General features: G+C 37.1%; 1 protein-coding gene across 1 annotated transcript in view; it reads right to left on the reverse strand.

Annotated features, from left to right (window-relative positions):
* The window catches only part of unc5ca (unc-5 netrin receptor Ca), a 139140-nt gene extending 132685 nt beyond the window's left edge, over positions 1–6455 (reverse strand). Inside the window, exon 1 of the mRNA XM_026240521.1 lies at positions 5866–6455. Coding sequence (XP_026096306.1) covers positions 5866–5950 — 85 coding nt within the window. The 5' untranslated portion in view covers positions 5951–6455. The remainder of the gene's footprint in view (positions 1–5865) is intronic.
* Positions 6456–13851: the final 7396 nt, after the last annotated feature.

Genomic DNA, 13851 nt, shown 5'->3' on the forward strand with positions numbered 1-13851 from the left:
AATTAAATTCATTTAACGTTTATTTTTTATAATGCTTTTCACAATACAAATAATATTGTTTGTTTGGGAAAAGTATTCTAGAAGTCAATGGCTACCAACCACTGTTTGTGTCTTTTGTGTTCATCTGAAGAAAGAAACTCATACAGGATTTGGAACAACTTGAGGTTGAGTAAATGAGGGCAGAATTTTTGTTTTAAAGTGAACTAATATAGCCAAAAGTTATTATTGATTTAGCTGCATTTTCCAGCCCCACTGCTAACCTTGTGGTACCGACCTCCTTTGACGCAATCTGCAGCTCTATTCATTTTGAGGTCAAAGTTGCACATGACGCTTGTGTAAAGAGGCACATTCAAGCCCTGACGCGAATCATGTGAAAAGGCCTTTAGATGTTCACACACACACACAAACACACAAACACACACATCATCTCTGACAGTCTTTGTGTGGATGACGAAATGGTTGCGTTACTTTCATCCAATTAAAGACACAAAGAACAGCATAAAACAAAGACCTTCCGCGCCACTCACACACTCCTCTGTATTCAGCACGATTCTTAAATCACACTCACGTTAAACACATGCAACTTCAACAGTGAGTGCAGGGATACACTCATGCCCTCGGGTCAGCAGGTTAATGTCAGCCACACTCATCTCCTACTGGCTGAAAGCCCTCACTGCAAAGGATCATGGGCATTTTTCCCCAAAGCAATGACACACTTTCTATTCCTATTCTTTATCTGCTAATATATTACGACTGAGGATAAGATTCTAAGTTGACAATAGTGAAAGTATAAATGGCAGCAGTCACATTAGACCACAAACTTGACTTCATATCTCAACAAGATTTAAAGAAATAGTTGAACCGAAAATGAAAATTTGCTGAAAATGTACTCACCATCAGGCCATCCACAGTGTACAAGAGTTTGTTACATCACTTGTTCAGCAATGGATCCTCTGCAGTGAATGGGTGCCGACAGATCAAGCACCGTTTACAAGCCAAAACAGCTCTAAACAAATATACTGGTGGATTCTGATGTGTTAGGACAACCAGATAAAGCATTATTATGGATTATGATGGTATTTTGGTCGGAAGTGACATTTTGAAAGTTAAAAACTTTAATGTTGGATTTGTTTCTTAAAAAAAACACCAAGTTTTTCACTTCAAAAGACATGAATTGATGGGCTGTGATTATTGTGATGTTTTTATCAGCTGTTTAGTCAACCCTCTAAAGTCTAAAGTACCGGGAAGATTAGGCAAATAGACCGGTGACGTCACAAAGTATGCAAATTTCGAACTTGCATCCTCGGTAGTTCGGACTTTGTGAGTTCGACTCAGGAGTGTGATGTCCGCGATGACACAAATCCTGTAATTCTGCAAACAGCAGCGTACTTGATAACATCAGTCAGCTCGCATTGGCTACTGCAGTTTTCCTCACTGTACATTTACAATAAAAGGAAATAGGATATCAAATATTGCCTCCTTTCGTTTTCATTTGAACATAATAGCTGCAGAAATGTACTTAGTTCAGGGAAATGTTTATATATACAGCCATTATGAAAAAAATTAAACGATATATTATATCAATTGTCTTTTTTATTTTCATTTTAAAAATAAATTGAATACAGACCAAGGATTACCTGTTATATTAACCCTAAACAAATTATATTTTATGTTATGTTTAACCACTAAAGAGACATCAGAAGGACTAGCCGAGGTGAGGCTGCTCTCGGCGGATACATGATCACTGAGCTCTCGCTGATTGTGTGGAGCTGATCGTCTCTGAAATCAGAGAAAAACATTTTTAAATAGGCGCTGTCTTCATAAACAAACTGCTGATTTGAGTTTTAAACATCTACATTCTCACCTGAAATACTTTTAAAATTGCATTTCAGGACACAATAACAGTAATATTTTGAAAATTATCTGAATAAATGGTGGTTGAAATCACAGTGCTGCATGAACTCAACCAATCAGCTTGTTTAGCGCCCAAGTCCTGCCCCTGAAAGCTCCGGAACTTTGAAAAAGTACTACCTCACGAGCAGGGACTTTCTTTTTTTTACCAGAAACTTTGTTTAGTTCCGTGTTCCTGCGGTGGAAACACACCGAGTACCAGGCAAAAGTCCCTAGTTCCTGGGCAAAGTTCCAGCAGTGGAAACACAGCTTCTGATGGCACCCATTCACTGCAAAGGATCCACTGGTGAGCAAGTGATGTAATGCTACATTTATCCAACTCTGTTCCTTCCCATGAAGAAACAAACTGATCTACATCTTGGATGGCCACAGAGTGAGTACATTTCCAGCAAATGTTTTTTTGAAGCAAATTCATTTTTGAGTGAACTATTCCTTACTGAGGAAACAAGTGCTGATCACCCATGCAAAACTTGCCACCTATATATCCTAGAGCGTAATGGGTTGTTGCCGGTATAAATTACACTCCGAAGTTTAATACTTAGAAGCAGGGGTTTTTTTGCCTTAGCAAACACCACCAATGAATGTCCTCTTCAATCATAGTAAACAGCCCATCTACAGTCTCTATAGATGATGTGTGGGCAGCTGTGCTTGGAGAAAACATTAAACCGATTCTACCGCACAGAAGTCACTATTCACGACAGACAGTGAGGTTAAGAACTGCGCGTGAACTCTAGGCCTGTCTCGAAGAGCTTCTCTTACACGTTTTTGTCACTCCTAACACAAAAACACACACATTCACGGGTCGATGTGTGAAAAGTGTGAGCGCAGTGTGAAAAATGAGCCTGACCTGCTGATCTGTACCAGACAAATCCAAGCAGCACCACTCCAGTGAACACAGCTAAATTGGGTTATTTCACTGTTTGTGTACGTGCTGGAGACAATGTGGATGTTTTTCCCTGAGTCAACCAGAAACACTGTTTGCAACCCATTTTACATACATGCACTACTCTTCTTTTATTCAGAAAGGACACATTCAGTTGCTCAACTGTGACAGTAAATACATTTATAATATCACAATAAAATATATATTTCAAATAAATGCTGTTCTTCTGAACATTCCGTTCAGCAAAGAATCCTAAAAAATGTGATTTCCACAAAATATTAAGCAGCACAACCATTTTCAACATATAGATAATAATGTTTCGTAAGCAGCAAATCAACATATTAGAATTATTTCTGAAGGATCGTGTGACATTGAAGACTGGAGTAATGATGCTGAAAATTCAGCATTGCATCACAAGAATAAATTACATTTTAAAATAAATTCAAATATAAAACAGTTATTTTAAATTGTAATAATATTTCACAATATTACTGTTTTATTGTATTTTGTTCAAATAAATGCAGCCTTAGTGAGCATAAGAGACTTCATTCAAAAACGTAAAAAATCGTAACAACCCCAAATGGTATTACATTAAAAAATTTGTATAGAATTTGGGGCAGGGCTTAATTTAATACATCATAAACTGATTGGATCATGAAAACAGGTGCTACTAACGCTATCTCATGACCAATTCGTATGAGGTAACTATTTCATACAAATTTGTATGATCTCACTCATACGGTTTTTGTACGATTTGTCTACACCCAGTGATGGGTAGGCTTAGGGGCGGGGTTAGGTGTAGGTCATTCGTACACATTCATAGGAATTGTGCAACTAGTAAAATATTTACTATTTAGCAAAAATCGTATAAATCTGTATGAATTAGCAACCTTGTAAAATATCTAATTGCCATGAGATCGGGCTGGTGAGACATATTTAAATACAGCTCAACGGGAGGGTTTGATGATGTCACCAGAAGTGGAAAGTCGTTTCATGGGCAATATATATATATTTTTAATAACATGCACCAATGAATTGCTCACAATGAGTCATAGATTAAGAAAATAAGTAGTAAGTCAATTTTGATTTCATGCCGACTTTAAGAGTGCGCCACCAGAATTGAGATTTTCTTTCTTAAATCTTACAGCCCTGTCTCTCTCTCTCTCTCTGTGCTCTGCCCTGCTGTTTGTTTGACACACAACACAAACTCTGTGGCAAGAGAGGCAGCTTTAGCTAATGGCTTTTTAATGGGCTGCTGGGTTTTTTGTGTCTCCGAGCTGATGGCCACCACTTACCCTAAACTCACAAACACACACGCACGGCATACAAACGGAGTCATTCCCACTTTGTCTTGTCTCCTTAAAGTGACTTCGAAACCTCACTCCACTAACAACGTCCTGCTCTTCAGCAGACTGGAGTCACATGTGAACCCTGATTCCATTACGGACTCATAAAACACTCTGCAAAGACCGAGACATAAGACAGATGCTCTCTAATTTCATAACTCAACATTACAGCATGCATTCACACAGATGGAAATGGGAAAATGCTTCGCATTTCTATAATAGAGTGATTTAGAGCAGAAATTTAGAACAGAACTTTCTGTAAATCCTGAAACGAGAGCAAAATTGCATTATCTCATACTTAAAATGTAAAGAGAAAGATCAAATGCTAAGAAAAGAGAGGAATCGTTTACTCACTGTAATTTCTAACATATGCAACTTTCTTTCTTCCATGCAACCCAAAGTCTCTGTCCTGCTTTTTTCCATATATTGGAAGTGTGTAATGATTTATGCTGTCATACTCTAAAAAGCTCCCTAAAAGTATGACTTATGCACTATTTACCAAGTCATACAACAGAGTTGTGTGGCAAACAGTCCAAAACTGTTTGAATTAAATTTCCTCCTCCAACACAGCTCTCAATTCCCGTTTGTGCTTGTGCCCATTCAGACTCATCAGTAAATATCAAGGATGGCACTTGGCAGAGACACTGTGTGCGCCATGGAAGAAAGTCATTAGGGTTTGGAATTACATGAGAGTGAGAAAATTATGGCTGATGTGAATATTCATTTTTGAGAGCATTGAATAATAATTTTGACTGCCAATGAATAACAATGTTATTATCAAATCAGCACAACATAGTCAAATAACACCTTCAACAAACATGTTTCAATGTAAACTTAAAATTCAAATACATAAAAATGTAATTTAATACTACTAGCCTATACATCTAAAATAAGTTTTAAACAATTAGGCCTATGGTTTATTATTATTATTATTATTGCCTATAGGTCATGTGTTCAAATGCAAGAGATGAAATATGAAAGATTTTTAATACATCTCCAAAATCTCTGTCTTACAGTAAAACTTATTCCTCGAAAAGAATACATGAATGGAAAATCTCGCTGTGAAACTCTGACATACAGAAATCTTTGATCATATGTTTGATGAATGACAAAATACCATGCATGCTTCATAAATGACATATCTCCAGGGAGATAAACGGTCAAATAATGGATTTACCGAACCAGTTTTGCAGCGAAAACATTTCAGTTACAACAACGACATCACAACAGACAGAAAGATCATCGAATAAAAGTCAATGAATAGCCTAATTCGCGCTGTGCATAAACTTATTTATTAATGATTTCCTCAAATCTAATTTTGACACCGGACCATAGTAAAAGAGATTAAAAAAAAAAAAAATAGCCTAATTAAAAATCAACAGAAAACATTTATGGTCGGTGTTTTAAATTAAGCTATGGGTATACTCCTAAACATGACTCTAATTCCACATCAGATCTTCAGAGCAGATCTCCATTTCAGTTTCATAGTACTTCACTGACATGGCTGTTTTGTGTGCAAAATTGCCAAACATCAGCACATAGGCTACAAAATCAGCGACAAAAAGACACATCAAATAATGTTCTTATTATAGGCTAATATTCCGGTGATGTGTGAATAAATGATGAACGCAATGTAGGCTATGATATAGATTTAAGTAGGTCAACAATAAAATAAACTTTCAGTAAGACATTAATTGGCTCTCTATAACTGGAAGGTGGTCTTACCTTGCGCGTCAACTATTTGAAGCAGAACCCACGGAAAGAGAAGCACTAATCCCAATCTAAATCTCTGACGTCCGTTTTCCCCCATGACTTCGGAGTTTGGAAACTCCTCCGCGCGGAGTATTCGTTCCTTCTACGGTTTGCTTCGGTCGTTACGGAGGAGCTGCTGTGGCGGTGAACGGAGGACCGACGCCGTTACGCGTCCCAAATTCTGCATGCGCTCCTCACGGAGAGATCAGGAGAAGGTCCCGGGACTGGAGGTGAGGAGCGATGCGTCGCCGCCCTCTAGCTCTCATCCAAACGCGCTCTCCAAAGACGCGCTCACACTCCTCTGCATGAGTTGCTCGTGAGTTGAGAACGCGCGCTCATCCGCTGAATTGCGATGTGTTTGTGCTGATTTTCTCTCTCTGGATGCGGTCAGGGTGTTCTGCATCCAGCACCCAGCTGCGTGCATGTGCGCTCGGTGCTTGCCGAATATGAGCAGCGTGAGTCCCGTTTCTCGGTTTAACCCGCATCCAGCTGCCCGCCTCTGCCCTCCACCGGCTACTGCGAACACTAGGACCGGATTCACCGACGGATCTTCTGCTGAAATAGATGATTTTGCGATCTGGATGATACCAAACTTAGGTGTAAATGCACATGATATGATGCTGTAATTTAATGTCGCCAGGTTGAATCATTTATTAATTCATATTTTTACTTAATAATAAGATAAGTGAATATATGGCAGCACGTGGAGTAGGGTTATATAGCTATGCTATTACCGTAAATATGAACGGAACTGATCTCGGTTTCAACAGCGTTCAGACGGTAGGCTAAACAAAACTAAGATGGTTTACAAGGAGGATCAGCAACCGTGCATAATTAATTTTCAATGAGAGCTTTTCTGTGAACCTGCAAAATACCCACCTACAATGCAAGTAAACTATTTTCAGTAAATGTGCGAGACTTCCGATTCACTAACCGTTTTTGACTTTTTGCGTTAGAGAAACAAGTGCGTAGCCATATTTAGATTTTTTTTTTTTTTTTTTTTTACTTGATAAATAAGTTGGTGAAGTGGAATTTACTAATTGTTACTTAGGCTACTTATTAAGTTAAGAATTATTAATATCGTGCACATTGTATAATGTTCGAATCGGATGTCATAAGACATGTCAGTTGACGTAAAGTTTTTAAAGGAGCGGTTAATTCATAATTTCGTACGATTTAGAGATTCGTAGGAATTCGATGTTGTGGAAATACAAACCGGAAGACAGAAGACAACTACAGCTGTGATTTAAAAAAAGAGGCGGGGCTACATGAGATAGAATCAAATAAAATACAGTCAAGGCAAGGGTAAATATATTTGAGCTACAAACTAGTATGTTTAAAAGTAATGCAATACATTATGATAACAAATAATATAATAATAACAAATATCAGTGTGAAATATCAAGCAGCAACTGTTTTGTACAATTAAAAAATATATGCCTAGCTGAAAACGAATGACAGAAAATCTCGCACATTAAAGTTACAAATACCGTGGCCGGTTTTACGTAAAAAATAAGATGGATACTGTACATTTAGTCATTTAGCTAGCAAAGGCTTTTATCCAGAGCAACTTACAAATAAAAAAAAAACCTTAAGCAGTTTATCATACAAGAGCCATACTTGCAATAGCTCAAAAGTCAGGTTTTTAGAGTATAGGCTTACAGCATCTAGGACGGAATTTATTTATAGGACCTATGGGTCTTTTACCGTGGTGGTTTAAGTGCTCACATAAGAGATGTCTTTAGCTGTTTCTAGAAGGTTGTGGTCTCAGCAGATCAGGTGGAAGTTGGAGGCTGGCACTACCTCCAGGAAACAGAGGGAGTTTTGGAAAGTGATGTTATGATGGAACCACCATGTGCTGCTCGCTCGTAGAAGAAAGAAAAAGAAAAGTTATAAAAAATGCCAACTAAATTAACGCAACAGTAAATAAAACTGGTCAAATGCGACTATATTAATGATTCATGCATGCTAGGAACAGGGTGAATGGAACTGAATTACAAAACAAGTTTTTTGAGTCTAGGCGTATTTGAACTAAAAAATGCATAAATCGTACTTACCTGCTGAACTTGTTGGTTCGACTTTAAAAATCATATTGAGTATACTGCAGCAGAAAGAAATGCATGAAGGTGCAAACTTGTGTCATTGAAAGTTTGGAAAACTTTTGGAATACCTTAAAGTAAAAAAAAAAAAAAAACATATAAGTTGACCTAAGAATAATTTTAACATTGTAATAAGAGCTTAAGAACCATGCCATACAAAATAAATAAATATAAAAACCAGAAATAAATATTTATTATTGTAGTATTCTTGTAGCTTTTCTTGAGCTTTAGAAAGATGTAATAAATAGGAACGAGCTGTTGTTGTATTAATATGACTTCAATATTTATTGTATTTATGACGTTACTGTTCTATTTCAAAACAGAACGCAAAGAAACATTTAAACCACACATACGACAGAGTAAACAACACTACTGTTGGTCATGGTGAATTAGCTCATGGTCAATAACCAGAAGGATTCCAGTGGAGGAATCATGTCCAGCCAGTGAAACACTGATACCACTTGTGGCACCACACCTTCAAAATCCAATAGCGATGAATAATATGCAGGCAAACACACACAAGCACATAGACTTGGGCAAACACAATCTTCAGATAGCCCACTGTGCCAGCGTTATCTGTTGTTCATTCTATTCAACATGGCCATAACCGAGTCAGTGCAGCTATTGTGGAGATAATTCAGTTATGGCAGTGATATGATCGCAAGGTAAGAATTCTATCCCAGCATCCATAACCCCAGAGGATGCCCAAAAACACTGGCTATACGCCCTCGTGTGTTACAGAAGCAAGTACGCATCATAGTATTTGTATAGCAGTGAGATTGGGTCGCTCCTACGGTTTGTCGAAATCACTCTGCGGCAAAACTCCTCACTTGACAGGCACTCAGCGCTCGGTGATTGGCATCCTGTCTGCTGTATCTGTGTGTTGCAGCGCTGCACTCCGTGTGTGTGTGTGCTGAGTTTGAGATTTTTTTACAGTTACATCAGTACATTTAGCTTCAATATATAAAGGCCGAATTGAGTCACCTTGAAGAAAATTACCTCCATAAAATGAGTTTGTGATTGGATTCACCCCATCACACACTCACATACACACATCAATAGCCTACTCTCCGAGTAACAGACACAGATCAAGAAATAGAGCGAAGCGCTTCTGAACCAGGCTTTCGCTCACCCGAGGGTCACGTCAGCACTCGTTCGCCGGTGGACTTCATCAGCATGACAGAACTGTCATTTTAATGAAGCCGCAAGCCAAGTCGAGAGCAGGGTCACCGGCACACGCTCGGATGATAATCAGACGTGTACAAGTTCACATCCTCACATCTTCACAGTTAAAGTGCCAATATGTTTGTCCATGACCTGGCAATGACTTTTGCTCGAACTGCGCCTAAAATTACGTACTATACACTGTACTTAAATACACAGTTATCTACACATTTCGAAGCATAATATCACTTTTTACTGCTTGAAAAGTTTCTTTCTAATGCACATTGGCATATATAGCCCATATATATTGTTTGAATAACAAAACAAAACATGACAGGGTGATGATAACGCAAGGCTGCAGTGTAAAAAACAGCTGACTAATATTAAATGATTTGCAACTTCCATATCTTACCTCGCTGTCTAGTTTCAATGTTAAACTGACGCTTCGCACTGGAACACACCATAACGCCATATTGACAAGTAACATGTCATGATCAACTGAACCCCAACCCCATATCTGGTCAAAGGCAGAGGTGTAAAGTACTTGAGTAAATGTAATTACTGTACTTTAGTATGTTTTCGGGTACTTTGTAGTTATTTAAGATATTAGCAACTTTTACTCTTTACTCCACTGCATTTGGAATGAGTGTTGGAGTTACATATTACATTTTGCATGTCACTTTCTGCAGCAGTTTATTTATGCTACAAAAGATGTGACATTGCCAACTACAGGGCACTCAAAGTACTATTTGTTGTGCATTTTGCCTTTACCCAAAATTATCAACAAGGCTATATGTGAATTTGAGTTTCTTAGCAGGTAGTTGTTAATCACGGGTGTTTTATAAATGAGATGAGGACATGACTGCAGCTGCCTATGAGGCCGAAACCAGCACATCCAGTGAGAAGGCTTTGACTTTTTAATTTAACTTAACATTATTTTATTTATTCATTACACTGAAGAGACCTTTTTGAAGGATGTTTTTTTTTGTTGTTGTTGCAAAATTCACAAATCAGCTCTTTTTTTGTTGTTGTTGTTGTGTGTGTGTGTGAGCTTGTTTATGTGGTTAACGAGGACTCAAATTTGTATAATGACATAGGTATGACACAGGTATTACAATGAGGAGGTGGTTTATGAGGACATTTTTAGTGTCCCCGTAATTCAAAACGCTTATAAATCATACAGAATTAGTTATTTTGAAAATCCAAAAATGCACAAAGTTTCCTGTGAGGGTTAGGTTTAGGTGTAGGGTTGGGGTAGGGCAATAGAAAATACAGTTTGTACAGAATAAAACCCGTTACGCCTATGGAGAGTCCCCATAAACCACATATACCAACATGTGTGTGTGTGTGTGTGTGTGTTTTCTGTGCCTTGTCTTGGACTTTTATGTCACTTCCTCTTCCCGTGGTGCTTGTAGACGGTTTGTATCTTATCTTATCTTATCTTAGCTTAGCTTAGCTTAGCTTAGCTTGTTAGCCTCCTGTATACTGTATATACAGCCCTAGTGTTTCTTTAGTTCTTTATGAGTTGTTGAATGTAATAATTGTCTGTTTGCCCATCATTCTGTTCTTTGTTCCCTGTGGTTTTTGGCTTATTGTTTGTTCTAGCTTTTCCATGAAATGTCTCTACACAGATCCTTGCCTCTGCCTGTTTCCTCAGCTTCTCCACAACGTTACAGTTTTTGACTGCCATGTCTCTTTGACTTGTGCACCTTTGAGGCTATATTTAGTATAAGTAAAATACTTCAGTACTGTTAAAATCAGATACTCTAATACTTTTACTCAAGTTGATTTGGAATTGGAGTAATTTTCACTGTAAGTAGGTATCCATACTTTAACTCAAGTATGGTCTTAAGGTACTCTTTACACCTCTGGTCATATGTTTCTATTTACAAAGTGTTTTTGCAGTGTTGAGCAATTTAGCCAATCGTATTCATATCTGTGGAACAGAATGGCCAATCAGAGGTATACACCCCTCCCCCCATTAAAGTGCCCCTGGAGGTCTCTAATTAAGTCTGAATCCACTCTCCACTCAAGGTGTAGGAGTTTTGTTCAGTGCTGAGTTCTGCATGCTTCCGAGTCCTCACGTTATAACAAACAAGGTGTAGACACGATGTAAATAGGAGATTGATCATGCAGTGTAGAGCTTCATCGATTAGAACGAAATGAGATCGCAGTGAACCAAGTGTGACAGCTTTTCAGTGATTATAAGGGGAGTGCTCTTAGTGCTGTCTAGGCTCATGGATTCATTCTAAAAATGACAATGAATGGCATAGCGATCATCATTGACTCAAGATTGCCTCTGCCATTGTGTAGCATTTGCAACAGTGTTTATTTGAGTAAAAGTGGTGCAACTGAGTGAGTTTTGGGACTAATTTGCATATTCATAGATCAGTGTATACTCAGTGAGGTAAAGGGTGAAGTTACAGTACATTCAAGGTATTTTAGGATACAAATATTTTTTAATACATTCAAGGTATTTTAAGACACAAATAATTTTTGATAATAAAAAAAAATATTTTAAATATATGAAATAAAATATTTAAGTCATTCTGATTCTTATAGCAATAGTTTACTCAAAACTTTTACTCAGCCTCAAACCTGTAGCCAAACAGTTGCGGATAGTTTGCTCATAGTATGGAAATAGTATGGAAAGTCATAGGGACTATCAACTGTTTTACTACACACATTCTTTAAAATATCTACTTTTGTGTTCAACAGAAATTATGTTATTTGTTTTTTAAATAAATCTTGACTTGGAGTACATTATAAGTCCACTTGTGGAAAAAGCACAGTGTTAACATTGAGAAAACGTCCTCTTTAGAGCAGAACTGAGTACAATCAGTGTGCCAGCAGTGGCATCAGATCCGCTCAAGAATCAGCTGTTTGTGTCAGAGTTGCTGGATTTAATGAGACGTCGGTCTCTGGGAGAACGGCACAAGCACACACATACGCCAACGCACACACACATTTGCCTGAAACATCAGCGAGTGATCAAACGAAAACCTTGTTCCTTATGCTCATTTATTTTCTCATTTGCTTGTATTGCTCTCTCTCTCTTTCACTCTCCATCTTTTCTTTCCATGTGTAAGTGTTTCTGTTCACTCCACATGTTGTTCTGTCAATAACGAGCTGGTTTTCATATCGACAGTAACCGGGTCTTTAAATGTCAAAACGACTGCCAGATAACGTTTTAATGCTTTAGCAATATTGTGAACAAACACGCTTATACAGATCAATCAGAGACTGATTGAAACTGAGCTGGGATTTAGAGCAGAAGGCAAATAATAAGAGGGATATTAATAATTTTTATTTAGCAAGGATGCATTTAATGAATCAAAAGTTAAATCTATTGTAAGTAGAAGTTTTTGAATGTCTTTTTTGAATAATCGTTGCAATATGTTAAAAATATACATGATATAAAAGCTTTCAAAAAAGTTTTCAACATTGATGATAATAAGAAATTCGTTGAGCAGCAAAGCCTATTAGAATCATTTCTGAAAGATCATGTGATACTGAAGACTGGAGTAATGCTGCTGGAAATCCCAGGGATAAAGTATATTTCAAATTATAGTGAAATAGAAAACAGTTATTTCAAACTGTAAAATGTTTTCATAATATTAAATTCAATTCAATACTGTTTTAATTGTATTTTTATCAAATGCAAATAAATAAATAGTTTGAACCAAAAAGGCTAAACCAAAGTCAAAGCAGAAGTCTAACTGTGGAAGAAAAGGAACTTGCTAATGGAAAGTGGTTTTATTTATGGTTATGGATTAGTTTAAGGGCTGGTGGAGGAGGAGGATGTGTGTCTTCAGCTGTTTTTGAAGGTTCTGATGGCCTCAGCAGATCATCTGGAGGCTAGAAGACAGTTCCAGCATTATGAGACATTATTCAATGAAAATCATTAGGTAATGAAATATGAAACCATATGCATGCAGGATCTTTTCTTTTTACTTCTTCACTACATTACTTCTTGCTCAGTGTTTTTGAAGCAGCTGGTGTTTTGGGGATTTTTTTAGGGAAGTCAATTCTCCTCAAGTTCACACTGGTGTACACCTATTATTTTAGCATTTCAAACCAAACAAACATCTTTCTGTGAAATGTGCTCTGAAATGTGTGTTTTGGTGATCCTTGTTTGCAGTTAATTCCATTTTGTTTGATCATTTGCATCTAATGCAATGACATTTGTGCACATTTCTAAGGTCTCTAAATATTATAAATATGATCAAAATAATATTTCAAGATGAACACTTTCTGGTCTGAACCAGTTTAGGTTTACATGATTTTCCATACATACTGTATATATATATATTATTATTATTATTTGCATCATTGTATTGCACTGCATTGCATTATATTTTAAAACTACAGAACTTTGATAATAAAATGTTAAGCCACATTATTGGCAGATATAGAGTGATGACTGATGTTTCTATGCATTTTATGTCAGTAGTCTGTTTGTTATACTGTTATAAAGGTCTCATTGATTTACATTAAAAGCTATCAGAATTTCATCTTATAAATATCAGCATCTGCACCAAATTGCATATTTATGTTTGGGCCTCAGGATAAAACTGAGGTGTTTTACCTCCATATTCGCATTATATTCTACTATATGAGCCATTAAATTATGTATCAAATATGAAAACACATGCAAACTTAATTTTTACTATTAGAAACATGTCCTTCAGTGTCC

Source organism: Carassius auratus, linkage group LG30F, assembly GCF_003368295.1.
Source record: "Carassius auratus strain Wakin linkage group LG30F, ASM336829v1, whole genome shotgun sequence".
NCBI lineage: Eukaryota > Metazoa > Chordata > Actinopteri > Cypriniformes > Cyprinidae > Carassius > Carassius auratus.